The 21,627-nt window shown below is 38.3% G+C and overlaps 1 protein-coding gene across 1 annotated transcript in view; it reads right to left on the reverse strand.

Annotated features, from left to right (window-relative positions):
• The window catches only part of acot7 (acyl-CoA thioesterase 7), a 57,989-nt gene that overhangs the window by 8,542 nt on the left and 27,820 nt on the right, over nt 1-21,627 (reverse strand). The window contains exons 8-9 of the mRNA XM_085344550.1: nt 9,336-9,452; nt 5,275-5,459 (exon numbers count right to left, since the gene is read on the reverse strand). Of these exons, the coding sequence (XP_085200676.1) occupies nt 5,275-5,459; nt 9,336-9,452 (302 nt within the window). The remainder of the gene's footprint in view (nt 1-5,274; nt 5,460-9,335; nt 9,453-21,627) is intronic.

Here is a 21,627-nt window from a genome sequence, read left to right on the forward strand (position 1 = left end):
GAAAACCAAAATAATTCCAAACGCCAGATCTGAATGAGGGTGGTCCATGGGGGAGGTCCATGTTGTAAGGGGAGCTTAACTTCTGTCTCGCTAGCTTGCCCTGCGCTCTTCCTTCTGACGATGCTGTCTGTGTTGAGCGCTCAGTGAATCTGCGTTCGACTACTCTGCCTAGGCTGCACTGTCGACCCTAGGCGGAGCAGTCGAACGCAGATTCACTGAGCGCTCAACACAGACAGTATCGTCAGAAGGAAAGTTGATAAAATAAATTACAAATTTTGTATTGTTCGATACATATGCGTACCGAACCGAAAGCACTGTATCGAACGGTTCAATATCGATACGAATATCGTTGCACCCCTAATATATATATATACATACATACATACATACATACATATATATATATATATATATATATATATATATATATATATACACATATATATATATATATGCTGTCCCAAGAAGATGGAACGTCTTGGTTTGAATGGTCCGCAGTTAACATCTCATGCTACCAGTGTGCTTTCTACATTTTATATCCACAGAACAGACGATTTTAAAAGACTCTAGTTGTAGTTCTTTTTTATAGCCTTTACCTACTGAAAAAGATCAACAACTTCAACAGAGACGGAGAAAAATGACAGAGGTATAGGTTTCCATAAACATGGAAGGTCTCTATGAAAGACAAATAGATTTAGTCAAGGTATTGTTATTATTATTTAGTTCTGAAAGCGCACACTTGGGTGTCTTTGTCATACATTTTAAAGACTTACAGCAGCCAGTCCATTTTATCAGAGTGCCTTAAAGTAACTCAATTTATGTAACAGTACATGCAGTCATTAGTCTTATTCTACTTGCATGCAGAAAAGTTTACTCATTTCAATCATTCCTGGCAAAATAATACACAGCCAGAATAAGTAAGAGAGAAACAAGTTTGTTTGTTTTATAAGGATTTTCAGTATTCCCTGATGAAAAGGGCTATGGGGCATTAGAAGACTAAAGGTATAAGAGGAAGCAAGTTTAGTATTTGGGGAAATGAAGCTTAATTAAATTTTATGCCAAGCCAAACAAGCTTTTTTTTTTTTTTTTTTTTTTTTACTTCAGTGAAAAGGTTAAAAACAACAAGCATTGCACTGTTCATGGGTAACAAAATTACCCATCTCTAAAGGTCACATTAAGTTGTGGTCACGTACAGGAGTATTTTTAGCTGATACAGTGACTTTGAGGACTCTTGAAGTAGCGGTCTAAGTAACACCGAGTAATAACACAATCTGTCCCACTGTTGAGCATTGGTAGATAGCTTTTGTTATGTTTAGTCAGAGCCAGGGTGGCTGCTTCAAGGTTTCCACTCTTTGTGCCAAACTAACTGCTAACTGTCAGACACGTTTTGTGTAATCACACTTTCATGCTAGCTCAGAAGAAAAGGTTTTAATTCTCTGGAGGATCTTTAACACAGAGACAGTAAATACCACGGCTTACTATTTCTGGGAAATAGCTGATGATACTATTTTGTACCATGCAAAAGTCTTGAGCCAGTCCTTGTTTCTTTATGCTTTGCTAGGTAAACCTGGCAATAGGTGCAACGATTTACTGAAACAGGCAAATGTACATGTACATAAGGCAAAAATAGAGTTTGTACGATTCTAACAGGCTTGAAAGTCATTGTTTGGTATGACACCTATATTTCTATACAGCCTGAACACAAGAGTTCTTTTAATTTTTTAAACTAGTCTACAGAAATAGTTCTCTAGTCTTCTCGAAGGACATTCTTATTTGGATGCTGTGTGTGTTGTAGACACTGTATATTGTATCTCCTCCAAAGACACTGATGACGACTGGACCCAAAAATTTCAGATTTATATTTTTCACTCAATAAGAACTGTTGCGACTGATTTTCAGTTCTGTTCTTTTAATTTTGCATACAGCCTTTTCTCCCTTAACAGGGGCTTCCTGACAGCCACCCTTTCACTGAGACCATTTTTGATGAGGCTTCACTGAACATTAGACATAGGCATCTTGCTCCTCTCCTATTTCCTTTGTTTTCCACTTTTGCAGTTTCCCCAGATTTTTTAAGGACACACAGCACACTAATGCTAATAATATTTGGGGAATTAGCTTGTTAGTGCCAAAATACTATTTTATCCCTCTCAAATGGTACAGGTCCCAAAGCTTTTGCAGTTCATCAACCCGACCATGTTCAAAAAGTGAACTTTTTTTTTTGCCTTTGCCATCCGAAGGTCATGACAGTGTGACCTGACAGAAAATGACAATGAATCAAGATTTTTGCACAGATTTGACCTTTTAATGGCATGTGGTCCTAAGCTCGATCAGCTGTTTCAGTTTTCAACAAATTGCATGCTCGAAAAAATGTTTTGTCTCACTCCCATTTCTTCTTAATGCATGTTCAAGGTCTACTTGGAACCTTGTTAAGATCCTACCATGCAAAATATGAGTTTTTGCCATTTTTCAAGTGGTCTTAAACTTTTGATTGGGACTTTATAATCGTTAGTATTTTAGAGATACTGATTCAACAAAAGAACTGGAAACAAATTATGTGTTTTTGTGCCTAAAGATATCATTTAAAATAAAATATTTGCTATTTTGTTTGGTGTGTGTAGACAAAATGCTTTATTATGTCGATTATGACTGATTCACAGGTCAGTATTAAGTTACCAAAAAAAATAAAATTCCTCTAAAAACGGTCGGCCTACGTTTATTACTCAACACTATTTTAAAAATTACAAGTCTGGCTCTTTGGAAGCAGAATATAAAGAAATGAGGGGGGAATCAAGACTTTTGCACAAGACCTTTTATGTGGCCAAAATGTAAGGATGTGGAAGCCAAATACACAAAAACATTTCACTTCCACATCCTTCCATTTTGATTTGTTCTGCTCACAATCATCTGACTTACGATGCTTTTTTTGCTTTTTGATCTGTTTGTCTTTCCAACTCCCACAGTCCCATCTCTCCTGTTAGGGAAAATTTGGGTGTTAATTGGACTGACGTGTTGAACCTTATTTCCTGCACATGACGTTTCTCGTGTACACACCAAAGACCAACAATTATGAAAAGGTTTACTGCCATCAGTAGAGTCAGAGTCAATCTCATCTCATGCTTATGCCTCCAGTAAATAGTCATAAAGCCAGAAATAGCACCGATCGAGCCTTGTCCTCCTCCTCTTGCTCATATAAATAAACATGCACGCATTTGTGCTCAATGATCTGTTCCATGGATGTGCACATTCACAGGCAATGCTCATTCTAACACATGCAGACCTGCACACAAAGGGCTCGTGTTTGTGTACATGCACTTTCTTCATAACTCATTCACACACGCGTTTCTCTTTTGCCCTGCCCTTGTTTATTTGACAAGCTACATCAGATCCCTGGCAGCCTAGGCTCCATTTAGATTTCCATTTATAGTGTTGAGGATGAATTATTAAAATCACCAGGAGATTTTTTAGCCTCTCTTTTGATAAAATTGAGGTCTGAATAGAAACTACAATGAGTGTAATAACTGCTACAATTCCCTCCTATTAAAACAAAAGCAATGAGCAGCTTACGTGAGGCAGAAAACCAGGTAATGAATGCATGGAGGGAGAGGCAGACAATGGGCAAACCAAATGCAGGTTTTGTGAAATGGAAATCAGGGGACTGACAGACACTTTTGAAAAGGCCAACCAAAGGCGACATGCATTTGATGAACACTTCTATCTGCAGGGGCATCATCAGAGAAGTCTTGAATAAATGTGCTGTGGTTTATAAAGGTTTATAAAGGCTAACACTGCACCTTCAACTGTGACCTGATGGTCAAATGAGTCACTGCTGCACTTGTGGCATGACAACACACCTATAACAATCCTTTTTCACGCTTCACTCTCAACCACAGCAGCTTTCTTCCTGCAAATTTCTTATTACACGCTCATGGTACTTGAAACATGGAAGGACATAGTGTCATGCACTACTGTCTTGCAGGCGGGAGTTAAAATGCATTTTTGTAGAATACATGTGTTATTTTCAAAAATCAAAGATTTATTATTTCTATTTGTACTTATTATCATACTATTTGTTTTCTTCTTTGTTCTTCTGTTGCTAGTATTATTGCCTTTGGGGTTTTTTTTCAGTATTCTACAAATACTTCTAGTTTAATTATAAGTTCTGGTGTAAACTCTATGAAATTTGTACAAGTGCACTTGAGGGAATAATGACCCTAACCCAAATTTGAAACTGCCCACCCATCTCAAGAAAATGGAGTGCAGTACATCATTAATAACAACAACGACAACTCAAACAAAACATTAAGTAGAATTTGAATTGCTCAGTTACAAAATATGGAGTGAAAATCTTAATCACGACACTTAAAAATAATGTGAACCTTAACACAAACTACATTGCTTTGTTTAGAATATGGTTTTAAAAGCTCCTCGCTTGTGTAAAATTGCAAAAAGATAGCTTCTCATTAATATTAATGACTTAAACAGATGGCGCATGAGCTCGGTGTTTGCATAAAAACAAGGTTTGGATCGTTATGTGTTGGAGAGCCTGAACAAACAGCAGGCATCTCTCTCCTGTCTGCAGGTAAGCATGCAGTCTTTGCTTGCTGGCAGTAAGTGCTGAGTCAGGCATACTCATCCCAGAGATACTCATCTCAGAGATCTTGTGGGAATAAGATCATTCAGCCCTGCTCACTGCTGAAGGATAATACCCAAACACTATGAGGATTTGAATGCTTTCTAAAGAGTCTGACATGTTGAATTCCTAAACAATGGGCAGTATCTTTGAGCTTTCCAAAAACCATGTCTGTGAAGACAGTCTTTAATATATAATCTTAAAAGTATTAGTATACTTTTTCATATTTGTCATTTTTTTCAGCTATCTGGAAAATTTTACAGTGGTTTTGGATCAAAGATCAGTCTGACCCAACTCAACATTTTCTATATATGAAGGCTCCATTGATCCAGTCTTGTAATGGCCCTTTTACATGTCACGATAAAGAAAAATTACTAATGGAAATGTTATCAGCAGTTAGAAGAGACCGAGCTAAAAATAACTAGCCTTTAAAAGATGATATCGCAGCAAAAATGCAATAAAATCCATGCCTTGATTATTTTCCATTAGAATACTGTAAAAAAACAGACTTGACTGTCAGTGTTTGTGAATGTAATTACTCTGTACTAAGGGATATGGATATAAAATAAAGTATAACATCACAAATTATGTATCAAGGTTTTAAAAGACAGGCAGACTTTAGAAGGAGATTGGACGATACCAACCTTAAGGGCAGGGACAGGCAGGGGCTTATTGTCCTTGTCCAGGGAGATGAAGGTGAAGAAAGCTGAGACAGCACGATATTTCCCCTTCTCTGCCTCCACCACTGAGGACGCGTCTACCAACACCTCAATCTCCATTGATTTGTTACTGACAAATGTGAGTCGTCCCGTCACCGTCACCACACACCCTTGGGAAGAAGAGGAAAAGGATATTGAGCACTCTGATTTTCAGTGTTTTAAAATAAAACCTAAATATGTTGCCATTTAGAGACATTTTCATTTTTTTGATCTTTACCATAACATTTTCTACTATTTCTCAGACATAGCAGTTATTTTAAGGCTTCACTTAGTCTTATAAAGGTGAAAAAAAGAAGTTGCACAAGGCATCAGGTTTTCACAAAAACACAGCATTCCAACCGCTACATCAAAAATACTGAATAATGTAAGTAAACTCATACTAAATAGCTTTAATTACACTGAATATGATCTATATAATAAACTAGCAGAGGAAGATTTCAGCTCTGGTCTTGCAGTCTCTATCACATTGTTGCATCATGGACTTTTCGAGACAGGCCGGCGACCTCTGGCTAAAAGCTCACGCTGAAGTAATATTGAAGCTGCACTTTCTCAGATATCTAATCAACCAACTGTCTTTCACTCAAAAATGTGCTCTCTACCTTTTGTCACTGCAGCGAGGTGGGAAAAAAAGTCATCAAATAATATTACAGAGCATTGTTGATGTATTTCATTATTCTCTTTGATGTGCCTGTACTGTAATATTACTGCAGTTGCCATAGAGACAAGGAAAGAAGGTGTTACTCCTGCAGTCAGGAACAGATCGCAAGTATATGAGTGAGATCTTATAAAATAGTCAAAGTCCTAAATAATAAATGATGCACATAAAAAAAGGGGGGAAAAGGCTTTTATCAGTGTATGAGCTGCAAAGCACTCTGACACGATGACAACAATACAAGAATTCTATCAGAATTAGACTTGACTGTTGTTCAGTTACAGATCTCGTATTCATGCAGGATACTCTGCAAAATTCATGGGTATGAGTTCGGTTTTCTTGACAAATAAGCCTCTGTTGTCAAAAGATATGCTTATAGAGTCAATAATTAGGCTTTTTGCAGTAAACCCAGGTTTGTTACCCTAACCCATCCATCCATCCACCCTCTTATCCAATTCAGGATCACAGGGGCCTGGAGCATATCCCAGCTGTGACAGGTTGAGAGGCCATGTACACCCTAGATAGGCTGTCAGGCTATCACTTGGCTGACACCAAGAGACAGACAAGCATTCACGCTCACATTCGAACCTAGGGCCAATTTAGAATAGCTAGTTACCCTAACATGAATGTCTTTGAAGTGTGAGAGGAGGCCCAGAGCGTGTGGAAAGAAAACACACACAGGAACAACGAGACTACATTTATAAAGCAGTTTTTAAGGCTTTAACAAACAAACTTTTTGCGTTTGTTTTGATTATGGTTTTCTGTGATGCAGCCTAGAACTGAAGTACTGAGGGTAAAAAGAAAAAAAATGGAGATGGCAAAGAAATGCAAAACTGCACACAGGTTCAGAGTAGGCACACATGAGACAATAACACAGTCAAACTTTATGCCATGCAAAAAATGTCCAAAATCTTAAATTACAAACAACAAGAATTCTAATGATATACGGAGCTTAGCAAATTGATTATCACCACCAAATACAAGGTTTAAGCCACAGCTGCCTTAAATTAACAGTATTATTAATTACCAAAATCACTTTTAAGTTTCTGTAATGTTTAATCCAACAATATGCACAAGGTCTTTAATCAAGTTGAGGTGAGGTCTTTTCAGCATACCTGGCAACCGAGACCACAAATTTAAAGCATTTCATTTCTCTCTTGTCGACTGACCTTTAGAGGATTTTTTTAATGCTCCCATGTGTCAAGTCTCATTTAAATAAACTACCTCTTACTAAGATTTATTAGGCTCAGTGAAACAACCTCTGCTCAGTGACATTACACAAAAATGAGGCTTGATGATGGGTGATTTTGAAGACCTTCAGATTAATGCAGAATGTAGCTCTTGACTTGTGCAGCATTGGAGGTCAGCCAACCAAAACAACTGGCAGAGTCCCATGTCTGAAGAGCTGATAAAGCTAATCTGCTTTGATGAAGGTACCCAGTCCATGTCCAGGCTCAGTGCTGTGTGCATGTAATGTAATACCACACAACAACAGATTTGTTATTTTAGCGGATGAAGATGGATGGATGGATGGATGGAGTCTAGGCTTTTCTATTAGTCTTTTCACTGACTAACAAATAGCACTGAAGACAAAAACACATTTGAGTGTCTTTCCACGGGTCTTTTTTTTTTTCTTTAGCTAGACAGTACATGAAAATGTCGGGGTTTTAACAAATAATGCTTTCAATGAAATGAAATGTACACTTAATAAACAAGAACAACATTGTGACCACTCACGATGACACACTGGTGCTTTTATTTTTTCTTCTGTATCACATTTTCACTCTCACCATCAGCGCTCCAGTCCCTGTCTCTGAAATGTCCTTTCATCCAACCTTTTGAAGTTTCAAGCCTTTCTTCTCATTATTTGTATCTCTGGTTGTTTTGCTATAATGGATCACAGAAAAGACCCCTGCCTGAACCCTCCTATGGTACATTATTGACTAGTATATTATCACCAGTGCATCCTCATCAGTGCCTCAATATTTGAATTATTAAGTCTGCTTTTTTTTCTATAATTCTGGTGTTCTTTGTGTCTTCTGTGATTTTTCAAAGGTGGACCTCTGAGGCAGTTCAAATCAGTTCTTATCTATGGTGCTTAAAGTGAAAAGTCCACCGTCCTCTCAGGTATCACAACTAGGTAAATTTTTGTAATTTTTCTACTGTATTACCACAATTAAAATTAAGCTATCCAGATGTCTGGCACTTAGTGACCAGGACCTTAACAAGACATTTGTGTGTTCCTTTATATATTTATGTGGCAAAGGTTGAAATGCTAGCACCAAACAGTTGGGAGCAATTCAACTGTCAAAAGAAACAGTAGCAAGATGAAAATGCATAAAAATAAAATGACAAAATAAATCCAGAGGTAGAGACGACAAAGCTAGTGGCTGTTTTTTAGGATCCTTTTTGTTTTGATACTTATTTCCATTATTTCCCTAAACTTAACTTTTTTTTTTTTGCCTGACCAGCTAGAGCAAAAATGAGAACTGTAGAAGTGACATAACCCCTAAGTCACAGTGGAGCCAGGGGAAATCATGTCAGCACTAACTGAACTGTGAGGACAGATGAAGGTAGCAAGTGGAGCAACTAGGGGCAGATGAAAGATGTGGTCATGGATCTCCACCACTCTGTGCTGTTCCCCCCCCCCCCCTGAACTGAACTGAGGAGGTTGCAGTTATACTGTATTGTCAGACATGTATCATACGTATGTCTGTTATGTGTGCCTTTTTTAGGAGACTATGTTCCTGCCTTCTTAGAATTGCTTTTATTATGACTGTCCCTGAAAGACTTTGGATAAGCGAACTTATCCAGGAAGTCCTGGCAATAAATTCTGCACTCCAGTGTTCGACTGGACACATTTTCCAACTGAAATATCAAAGGCTACATGGATAAAGGTATTTAGAGGCTTAGAATTTGTTCATCTGAACCTTTCAGACTGTAAGGCGCTTACAGCAAATACAGTATAAATAGACAAAGTTTGGTAATGGAAAATAGTTAGGTCATTATTAACAGTGGTGTGTGTTTCCAGATGTAGTGGCAGCTCTACAAAACACAGTTGGCCTTGGATAGCAACCGTGTGACAGCTGTTAACGTTGGCTTAGTTGATTTAAAACAGCACCGCCAGAGGCTAAATTGAAAAACGCTTTAGAGTTTCCATTTTATCATCTCTGGTCAAAAGGCGAGAAAACGTTTTGCAGCATTCCTCTTGGTAAAGCAAATGGACAAGACAAAAAAAAAGCAATAATCACGCAGAAATATCTCCCTGCATCTCTGGATATTTGTAAGTATCAGAGATTTAAAAGTATGAGTGTATTCTCTGTGTTATCCTCACCTTTCTTGATCTTGCGATGGAAATTGATGGCATCCACTGAGGCAGTGACAATATTGGTATTGCAGTGACGAGCTGCCACAATGCCAGCGACCTCATCCATCAGCTTCATGGTCACACCTGTGTCAAACACACACACTTTTAATTTATTGCATGCAGTCCAGCCAAAAAAGAAGCTGCGTAGATAACCCTTTTGCACCACATTTTCTTACTCCACTGTGGCTCTCTTGAACAATAAGACACTAATGACACCACCCGTCCATCAGTTCTGTAGCGATGCTACATGTGAATATTAGCTAATGTGCTCCACTCTCTGCTCAAGCTACAAAATAGCTTTGTTATTTGTGAGTAATAAAAATACATTTTCAGGGTCAAGAATGAAGCAAAACTGACCAACATGTGATTGTGAGCCTGTACAACCTGTAGCATCCAGCACTCTTTTCATCCCCAGTGAAACTTGACACTCGCTTGTCTTTAAATCGACAAAAGCTTTTAAAAGAAAATGTAGTCATCAAGCTGCCGCCAAGTTCGAGACACGGTTTCACTGAGAAGAGATTATTGGATGTGGAAGCTAATGGGATTCCTAATGCAATTAGAAAACTATCCACCTAAAGTTAAATGCCAAATAATGAACAAGTCTGCTTGCCATTTTCTCAACATTACCTTTTCTTTCAGACGCATTAGTCTAATGTGTATGAGCTGACTGTCTACCAGAAGTGTTTCCAGCCAGCTCACGGTAAGCTGAAAGATGTCATCAGGGCTCAATTAAATAAAAGCCATTATTAATTTTTACATTTCCCCCATGTTTGGTAATTCTTCAAATTACAGCTTGTTTATCCACTGTAAACAACATATAATGAAAAGACAAATTGAAAAAACACTTACAGACACTACACGGGTCATTTGTCTGCACCATTAAAACAGGATAAATGATATTACATTTTTATTTACATTTTAAATTAAAACAGGACAGAGTAACATTACCAAAACCTATTTTTTTATGTTAAATCTAAGTAACAATATTTTCTCAAATTAGTACATACAAATAGTTTACAGGCAGTAATTGTGCCATTTTTCCTTCATTGCAATGTTTGACTGTATACAATGACCACTGGTCCTGCACTGCTTTTTCTGAGGCACAGTGTGAGTCTAATAAAACGGGTATAGTAAAACTCACTACTGTATACATTCAGACAAACTGGCAAACTGTTTATACAGCCCTGCACATAATGAGTGTCCTAAGAAGCCTGAAGAGATTGAAGAGTGTAAAATTATTATTCCTGCACAAAACGTCTGAACCGGTGTTGGCCAGGCAAGAAGCACAAAGTTAGGAAAAATTGCCGTCTGGCTAAGATCTAATTTCCAGTAAAACTGCAACGCGTCGTTGTTACTGTTACAGATCAAATAAACATTAATTAGTGAGCTACAGTCACGCTTCAGGCAGAGCCAGTAAGCCCTGCGTGTTTGAAACGCATACAGAGATAAATGTTTGTGTTTGCTGTGAGCAGTCAATGTGTTTAGCCCAATCTTGGTAAAAACAGGGTGCTTGTAAGTATCTGGAACACAACCTGCACAAAGACAAAGAGCTGTTTCTCAAGAAAATGAAAACATGTGGTCGTAACACATGTGAAGAAGACTTGGATAGATTGTTTGCCGCAGTTTGTTATTACAGTCGTTATCAATGACTGGGTACTCAGTCTCAGCCCTGCAGCTATTCCAAAGTGCAACAGTGAAGTCTGTTCTCTGTGAGAGATGAAACAACAAAAGCTCAATAGCCTCCTTTTAAAGTCAACAGGAAGGTGTGCATTTGATTAAGATGTAGACAGATTTAGTGAAAAGTATCACATTTCAAACAATTCAACAACAAAAAAGTTTACAGACCACCTTTTCACTTGCAAATAAATCTTGGAAATAGTCTGATGTACAAGAAAACAGTTTGAAATCAAAGTTTAGAGATTACACGAACAACACGCAACTTGGCAACTTGTGTCAAATGCAAAGGAAGCAGTTGTTAGTTGAGCTCTCGCAGAAAGCAAGTGTGTGGCTTAAAATGAACAGAAAAAAATAAAGAGGATGGCGTCTGCTTGTCTGTTCTGTTAAAGAGTGTGTGCACTCTGTGAAAGAGTGTGTGCACTCTTTCACATGTGCTTTTGTGCACCTACGCTCATTTGAAGACAGACGTACCCTCCGCTAGACACTCCGGTTGCCTCAGTCGTTCCCTCTGAGCTGCTTTTTGTATAGCTTGTGTTACAGCAAATCAATAAGTGTGCTTTCTGATTGCTGATTTGGCTCCCGAGGGTTCATACCATCTGCACTGTGTAGCTCTGTTTGTGACAGCCAAATGTGTGGGAGTACAAACAGAATGTACCGCTTCTCCAAAATGCAGCATTCACTGTAAAAAGTGGGCCCACTGAGTTGATTAAGAACTAAACACGCTATTACTGAGACATGCTCTTACCCCAAATCATGTTCAGAGAATAATGGTCATTTTATTTACCGTCCCAGTGACTGCAAAATGACACTGTCCAGCTAAGTAGAACCATTACAGACTGTACTAGTTCATGACTTTCCAACAGGACGTTTTAAAATAGAAAATGGATTAGCGCTGACTCTGATGTGTGATTATTTGGTTCAACTCAAACCCAAAACAAAAAACGGCTGATTGATTAAGTATATTTGTCAAAAGTGCTCTCTGATTGAGGCTGATGATATGACTACATTTAAGGAAATGCTGTTGCCACACATAAATGGGACAATAGCATGTTAAGCTAAAATGTGTTTGGGCAAACAAAATTATGTCCTTAAATCTGTTGCAAAGTTGTTTTTAATTGGGGTTTTCTTTTTTTAAAGCAACTTTTTTTTTTATCTTGTTTTGTGTTTTGCTTTGTTTTTGTTTTTTTTTTCATTTCTGCTATGTTGTGAAAATTGATGGGATCTCACCTAAGATTGAAAATTTCCCCTGGGTACAAGGCACAGCAGGCTACTACAATTCAAAGCCTGTAGCTGTCGTGTCTGAGCATGTAACACTTAATGGAGATGGATCCTGACCTGAACAAGATGATAAAATTGAAAGTAAATGCCGCATTACATCAAAGTGGTAAACTTCCCGACTTTAGTTTGTTAGGATCCCCCTCTAACTGAAAGTTCCTCTCAGCTCATTCCATTTTATCTACCAACAAATTTAATCATTACCTTATAAAAAAAAATTCAAAAAGGGAGAATTTTTCATAGTACTGTTTGCATGCAAAATAGGTCACATAATCACCCGGCTCTGCGGTTTTACTCCATCCTAACATTTATAACAACTTCTAGCTGTTGTTTTGGATTTCAGCTGCATTTATTTTCTCCGTCTCACAGCTCTGATCGATGTTTTTAAACAGAGGAAGCAGCTGTTTTCAGGAAAAATCCCCCACCCAGGACTAGACTACATGCGAAGTTAGTAACCGGCTCATTAACAGAGTAAAGCATTTAACAGCAAAAGGCCAGATATTTCACTGTTACAGAATCTGATCTGAAATATCAGTTTCTGTAAGTAGATATTAAAGATTCTACACATAGTAAGTAAACAGCTGTCCTTCCCTTTGCTACATTATGTGTTTTATCATTTAGGATTTTAGGAAGACTTTTTATTTAAAGGTCATTTCAGTTTTTGAATGATGAGCTTCTTAGTTATAATAATATTGATATTTGGCTTAGCAAAATCTTGCTTCCCTGACATAAACTGATAACCATCCAGGCATCGGGCTGTTTTTCAGCTGTTAATGAACTGCAACATTTTATGTAAATCTTTTCCACTAAAGTTAAGGCATTTGGTAGTGAAAAGATAATTTATTGTATTATACATCAATCATACACTCAGATTTGTTACAAAGTTATTACAATTGAAGCTGAAATCTGGGAGTAGAATTTAAGGCAGCAATCTAACTGAGCCAGATAAGCAGTAAGTAGATAGTGCAGCTCCATTTTCTATATTAATGTCTTGTTTGTCGTCATTTCAAACAACAAAGTATCTGAGTCGGAAGCAGCCATGCGTCAACAGATAAACCCAGAGACTTCTGGCGGCTAAGAATAACTACAAGCACTTTTTCGCTAAAAGTTTAATGACCTTGCTGAGAGGCAATTATGAAGAATCGTCAACATTATCTACATTTTTAAAATTCGTTAAGTTTACGTTTGTTTTTTTCCACAACATATGCTTGTCAAATTACAGGAAAATGCTTTAGCACTTCCCAGACTAGTTCATTAGCATTACTCATCAGCAGCAGTAAAGTTATAGGCTGTATTTACTTCAGAGCGCTGCTATTAAATTAAGTTGTTGTTGGGGAAAAGCAGTGCGTGCCAGTGTGTATAAAGAACATGGGGGACGCTAGGACCCCAGTTGTTTTATTAAAAAGCTGACCAGAGCTACAAAAAAACCAAAAAATTTTGTAACGTGGACAGGACATGATGGATAGAATAGAATAGAAAGCATTAAATACAGAAAACATTAAATATATAATAAAAACATGTTTTATACACATAAAATCAATAAGATATAACTTCTTTCATATAGCCCTTTACTTTTTCATCTGCATCCTACTACATGCCACGTGTCGCCTATTTAAAGTGCTTACTTACTGTGTATAGTTCCTTATTAATCCAACATTTAAGCACATAAGTGGCTGTGTAACATGTGCATGAAATATGCAACTTTTAGTGTACATGAACTACATGAAAACGTACATAGGAGGAGCATCATGGACAATGCATTATTGACACTTAAAGGTTCACTTCTGTCTGGCAGACATTTTTTGTACTAATTGAAATAAATTTTAAAAGCTAATTTTAAAAAAGCTAAACTGCAATTTTGGTAAATGCAGTGTCTTATTTACTGTCCACAGAAGAGACAACAGTCAAAATCAGGTAACTGCTGACAACTCATTTTAGCTGCACATATTCCACATTTCTTGAACCCAAATAAATGCTTGCATATCATTTATTTCTTCCAAGATCAGCTTGGATTCCCGAACTACCAAGTGCAACAAAACCCTATGACTACAATGTTGTGCCACATCAAGTTAAAGACTGCACTGTCCTTGGGGACCAAAGATGCTTGTCTTGATTAATCACTACCGTCAGAGGAACTGCTAATGCAACTCCTGCACAAATCTCTCTGTACAGTCAATGTAAAAGGTTAAAGTGAGGCTCAATGTGAGACTGCAAAAGAGGACATGCAAGGCCAAGTCAGCCCTGGGCCTGGCGTTACACATTCACAGAATGACATGGCACACTATGACTCTCCCTTTGCCGTAGGGTGGGAACACAGAAGGCGGGAGGGGGAGGGGCAGCGTGTGTGTGAAGAGGAAAGACAGCTCACTCCAATGGGAAAAAAAGGGCAATTAGCAACAAAGTCCGTAGTGCAGCCCAGTTTGCCACGGGGCAGAATACCTCAGTGATTAGATTCCTTGTGACGATTTTCCCAAATCTTCACGGACAATGCTCTCCATAGGCAACAGGCACAATGAGAACAATGAAGGAAGTCTTCCAGGCAGCTCTTGTTGCCCATCAACTCTCTGTACTAACTTCAAGCACTTTTAATTAGAACCAGCTCCGCACATTACGCAAGGCACCCATGGATGAAAGGCAGAGACATGTGAGACCAAAGGATATCGACAGCAAAGCATGAGAGACCTCAGCCTCTCTTATGCGTTCTCTCATGGCCTCCTATACTCACCCCTTCGATAACTGCGTCTTTATTTTTTTCTGTCCTGCATTTTGTCTGTCCTCATCTACAGCTGACAATTTTGTCCACAATTTTGCCCCCACCCCCCAACACGTGCTTTAATCATGGACAGTATCAAATGGTTCAAACTGCCTCCTAATGAGCTGTTACTATAGAAACAGCTCTTGTTAACATTACTGCCATGCAGCAACCCACCCACATCTTCTTACAAAGTCCCATACGCTACATTTTTTGTATATTTTAACGTTCTGGGTGAGCTTTATTAAACAGCGTGTGCCTCCTAAAAAATGCTATATGTGCTAATTACAATCACGGTCATAGTTACCATTTACCTGATGCCACAGAAAATGACTCATAAAATTCCTGTAATGGAATTTCTCTGAAAAAAAAAAACCAAAACATGTTTTTCGATAAAGGGATTCGCCACCTATGAAGGTGTGTTTCATCTTCTCCTGTCAATTATTTTTCAACATGTAAACCTTGGCCTTCATTAGAGTGATTGACATGGCTGCTTTCTGTTAAGAAATACCTACTAATTAATGGTAAGTAACATACGAATAAAATACTAGGATTTCATTCACCAAAACAGCAACATAGTTTGGAGGACAACCATAAAAATGGATACATGTAAGATTTATTATAATTTCACCTGGTGAGTTATAAAAAACAAACTTATATGAGAGGGAAAACTATCTATAGAGACTAAAGAGCTTTTTGAGGAGCTATAAAAAGTTCAGTTCATTCATTTGTAAATTTGGGCATTATAAAGTGGAGGTTTCTGGCCTGTCTCAAGCGGCCTTTCCAGGAACTACAGTTTTTGATATTTTCATCTTTCCTTAATTCATAGTTTTCACTACTGCGCTATTTTGTTTTATCTGTATTGTTCCTTTAAGATGCCTCTCTGAGTACCTTGGTTGTAATGTGGTTATCTTACTAACTGTTGCTTTTTTTATCAATTCAAAACTGTTTAGCTAGTCTTATTTGACCTCCAGAGAGCTGCGTTCAGTGTGTATATTTTGTCTTTTTCGGGGCACTCTCTTCTAATCCCTAGAGATGGTTGTGTGGGAAAATCCAAGTAGATCAGCAGTTTCGGAAATAGACCAACAACTGCTGAAGTCATTTAAATCGCATTTCTTCCCTTTTTTTAATGCTCGGTTTTAACCTTATTGGTTCATCTTGATTATATGGGCATACCTGAATGCACTGAGTAGCTGCCATATTAGAGTTTTGCTTTGACAAGCAGTGGAGTAGGTGTACCTAACAAAGTGGTCGGTGAGTGTGCGTATCCATGTGAATTGGACATACAGACTGGATCAGCAGAAGACCATACGAACTGGACAGGAAACCAACTTTAACAAGAGACAATTGGCTCAAGTCACTTTCCTATTCCAAAAAAACAAACCAAAAAAAGCAAAAAACAAGATAAACACATAATACACTATATATTTGTTTGGCAATTTTTGAGCATGGACATGCTTTAAAATTGACTACACAAGTTAATGAATCGCCTCTTTTTATTTTCAGAGAAAGTCTGACCTGCTTAGACCCCACAATTAGTGCAACTTATAGTTGAGGTATATCAGCAGAATTCAGTTGAGGGGGCAGAGTGACTTTATTGGGTAGGCAGAGATAAATAAACTCACATAAGATCCAACACAGGCTTGTTATACCAGTCTATCAGCTTGTGATGCACTGAATCAATTTGCGATAGTTAAAGTTGGTGCATTTTCTCTCTTCTATTGATTTCAAGATATTGTTTAGCACAATTAAACCAACGCTTCTCTAACACTACTCCCTGCTAATGCCTGGTTTTAACATCATGTAGCTCCTGTGCTTTCCTTCTATGAATATGACCATAAGCAGTTTCAAATATTTTACTTGTAATTTTTTAAAAGGTTTTTGTAATGCATGTGTTTTTGAACAACCAAAGAATCCTTTCTTTCATATAAACCTGCACAGTATTGGAGATCGTCTGATTGTTGAGGTTTTCTCTGAATTATTGTAGGGTCGTTGCCTTGCAATATAAAGCACCTTGATATGACTGTTGTTGTGATATAAATAAAACTAAATTTGAAATTGAACTTAATTATAGATTAATTATTGATTTAAGGATTAAATATTTGCTTTCTTACTGTGATGCATTGGTTTAGCTCTGCAGGAGTGGTTTTCTGAGATATCATTGATGTTTTTTGGTTTTGTTTCTTTTTTTTCTTTTTTTTAGAGATTCGGAAAGCGAAAGTACCTGTGCACAGAACCACAACGTGCAGATGCACACATTAATTGGTGGCATGAGAGACATTCTGTCTATTAGCAGTCCACGATTTCTTCATAACATGGCATATGCGTGGACAAACATTACAAAACACAGCTTACAGTGTTGTCTTTTTATTTTTCTCTCGCTTTGCTTTTTTTGTTCTAGTTGTTTTAATCGGGTAGCAGTGGTGTCCACCTGTGGCAATCAGCTGCTGTTTCCATAGAAACAGGTGGCACGCTTCCTTAGAACACAATGGGTGGAGGGAGCGGGCAGAGAGAGAAGGGAGAGAGAGAGAAGGGGGGCAGGATATAATAAGGAGAAGTAAGCAGATGGTAAAGGATAAGCAACAAAACAAAGAAAAGTTTAAAAAAAAAAAGGAAAAGGAAGACCTTTCACCATAGATTGTGAAAGCACCAGAACTGCATTTCAAAATCCACTGATGTGTTTTCTCATTTATTCCTGGCACTATGTAGTCATGCATATAGTTTTGGATTTGTGTGACTAATTTTTGAGACATCTGTCTCTAAACCACCTGCTGGGATGAAAGGAACCAACTGTGCTTCTCAAACAGTGCTCTATATCACCACATACCTCAAAGGGACTATATTCCTCAGTAGAAATCAGTTTTAAAAATAAACTTTTGAAAACATATTGGAAGTTTGTTGAATAATATCCAAACTACATTGCATCCGCATGCTAGAAACCAAAACAGGTCAAGAGGTAATTGATTTATTTAGGAAACCAGCGGGCCTTCCTCAGCTGTTAGACATGGCTGTTTTAGGGTCAGGATTACCAGTTGATCTAGGGGTGACATAAGTGGTTCCAGCCAATCACGTCTAACAACTCAGGAACACCCACTCCTTTTCTGTACAGACTCCTTACCCAAGTGGAGAAAAGACTGTAAGGTATTGAGAGCGTACACCCTGGCTCTGTGACCTCACTTGGTTATGTAAACAAATTAAGTGCAGTGAAGGCAGCAGAAGCGAACAACAGGGAACACTGCCTAACAAGCAACGGCATGTACAGAAAAAGTCGGCAGCGTGTGCATACGTGCGTTCTAAATGACCTGCATGCTTGTTCCACATTTGATTTTTAATTGGGCAGAGTTCTCAGCAAACCCTCTTAATTAAAAAGGCAACCGTGACACGTGCGAGACTTATATGTCCCACCTTGCTCCCCCGCCCCCGCTGCCCCGTCCTGTCTCCTTTTCACCTCTCTCTTTCTCAGTCAACATCTCTCTTCTGCTTCTCTTCCTCCTTATATATACTGTGTCTCTCTGATGGCCTCTTTACATAGCTGACCTCAATAGAAATGTCAGCATGAGGCAAGAACATCGAAGCCCAAACAATATATCTCAACTGATAAAAGGCATCTGGTCTGCGCTGATAAAATGCTGTTTTTTCTTTTTTTAGAAGGGCAGCCTGAATGCCTTCTAGTAAGAGTTTGCTTATTATAAGGTTGGAACATCAGATAAGCAGATTTTTGTTGTTACAGTTGGCTTAAACATCAAATCTGACTATGCTACCCTCGTTGCGTTCATTGTTCGTCTTGCCTTTAATCTTAGTTCGCTTTCTGTTTGCACAGTGCTTTGTTTCTCTTTTTCTCTAAAGTACACTGAAAAAAGGTTGTTTTTAGGGGAAGTGTGGATAAAACCCAGCAGCATCCAGAAGGAAACCAAAAAAAACTAAAAAGATCTGTTCAGGGTTGTACAGACACAGATTTTCAGTTATAATACTATTAAAAAATAGTTTCGCTACATAAAAATGGTTGAATTTTTGAAGCAAGAAATTTTAACATGCCCGAAATCCACACACCTCAAGTAGCATGAAGTACAGATAACAAGCACATGTACCTCCTGCTACAAAGAGCTCCGCTCACTGTTTCAGTGGTTTATTTCCTGCTTCGTTGTTCAGCATTTTGTTTTTTCCCTCATTGCATTCCTCCTCATAACACCAGAGTGCCGTTATGCAAGTAACACAGAACGACAACCACCCAAGTAGTTACTTAAGCAATGCAACAGTGCACACATGCACATAAATGTTCTCCATTCGCTTAGGACACCAAGAGCACTAAAAGCAAGAAAAATGCTTCTCAAGGACGTTTCTCCTTGGATTAAATCAGCAGTTCTTCGACTGTGCCTCTGTTATGCGGGGGGTTAAAGGTAAAGTCAGTCGTGCTAATCCAAGTGCTTATTTTTACAAATTCAGCAAATAGTTTTTCATGGTCCACAAGCTGTCTGTTCTGTGTGCACACTACAATAACAGGGATAGTTTTTGCACAAATTCCTCTACAAATGGGAGAAATAACTTCTCACTCACAGACCTCATAGCTTTAGTCACAGCTTTGTGTTCCATCAAACTAATAACAGGGATCCTTCACACTCAGAATACTTCTATCAATCCCTGCATGCTTTCCATGAGGGTTAATTCAGATACATTTAAAAACACCTTTACCTCCTTTTTAACCTGCTCAGGTGGAATGGTAGCTTCCAAAGCATATCTGACTTTAAGTCTTTTCTTCCCTGTTCATAGGGGAAGTTTTTACCCAAGGAAGCAATTTGTCATTGTCTTGGGTTTTATATGTAGATTCCTTTTTCATTATTATCCTCCTATTATAGTTTACTTCCTGTCTTCCTTTCCTTTTCCACTTGTATGACCAGTCCCTTCTTACCAGTTTGTCCTTGAAGGATTTTGTCCAAATTCTTCTTGTATTTGATCTGTGTTGCTTCTTTCTCTGTCATTATTATTTGTTCTTTCAGCCTGCCTTTGTGTCCTCTTATATGAACAGACACTGTTACTGTAAGAACAGACTCAAATATAGCACTGCTCATGGAAAAGCTCAAGGAAGAACAATGAGCCCAACCAGAAGAAATGTTCCTTTACAACAGTGTTGGTTTTGAGGATTGTTTCACGTATGCTTTTCTGCATGTTTCCAGTAACCCCCAAGCTAGGGCTAATATGAGGCTGAAAGTATAAACCTTGAGCCAGTCTCTCCACTTGATCTGCTAACTTCAGACAGTTGTTTACTTGGCAGAGCATTGAATCTGGCAGTTACCCATCTGATCCTGCCCACCAAGTTTTCCTGGAGCCACTCTTTCATAACCCCCTGGGTTATGAAGGGGAGTAGAAGCCTCTCCTGCTTCTAAATGTGCTGGACCAGCCAATGCTTTTCCTGTCCTTGAGTTTTTTGCCAGTCCATTTGACCCTTCTAATTTACAAATTAACTAGCAACTATTTCTGCATATGTGTCAGCTGAGGTTTTACCTGTTCTCAATCGCAGGCAGTCAATATCTGCTGTGTCACGGTGTCTGCTTCTGAGGAAAAAGTCCCCTTGCAGTCTGCCTGTGGATCATCAGTGCAGTACCTAAATCAATCTAACAGCTAACTCTCACTAATACTTGATGCTGTGCTTGAGTTCTTTTCTGTTGCTTGTTTGACAACATTATATAAGATGTATTTTTTGGTTCAGCAATGAGAAAGAGACATCCATTTGCCATCTAAGACTGGAACATTCCTCTTTGTTCACCTGCACCTAGAGGTTAAAGTGGGACGGAACGATCCAGAAAAGCATTCCTGCGCCTTCAGTTAATGAGTAATTACATCTGATGGGCTTCATGTCCTGCAGCTATTGCCACCGAGGCAGTTAAGTCACCCAAGGGACCTGCGTACATTTCCTGCAACATTTCAAATAGCTCAACAAATATGAGCAGTTTGGCACACAGTGGGTCTCCTACTTAAAGGTATAGTTGTTGTATTTTCCAGGCCAAAAAAAAATGCTAATGTGTGTTATTTTACTCTTCGCGAAGGGGAAAGATGTAATAATGAAAGGGCTAGACATGAAGATGAGAGACTATTGTCAGTGCACAGCAGAGCACAGCAGGCTAACCTGGGTGATTTGCAGTATTGTTTACAGTTTTCAGTGATGGACTAGATGCAGTGGTGCAGGGCAGAGTGCGGTCTCCATGGTCACCATTAGGTAAGGTCATGGGTTGCAGTAGAGACATTATAAGAGACAGAAATGACACTAAATTTATATGAGAATTTTTCAACTGCAAAGATGGTGGCAGATACACCTTCCAGAGGAAAACAGCTTTTAAACCCGTATTTGTGAGATAAGTTGGCAAATTCTGAACCGATATTCTGCGCATGCAGTTTTTGTTTTATGTTTAATGTTAATCAAAAACTAATCTAGATAATCTTTCAAAATAAGTGTGTTTAGGTATGGCTGCAGGAATCGATTCTAGGTGCCCTTTTGAAAGAGTCATCGATTTAAATTTAAACCAATAATGCTCTTTAGCAGCACTTGCCAAATACTACTTT

The sequence above is a fragment of the Diplotaxodon limnothrissa genome, linkage group LG20 (assembly GCF_057381915.1).
Source record: "Diplotaxodon limnothrissa isolate DT_005_m linkage group LG20, D_limnothrissa_male_GT1.1, whole genome shotgun sequence".
Taxonomy (NCBI): Eukaryota; Metazoa; Chordata; class Actinopteri; order Cichliformes; family Cichlidae; genus Diplotaxodon; species Diplotaxodon limnothrissa.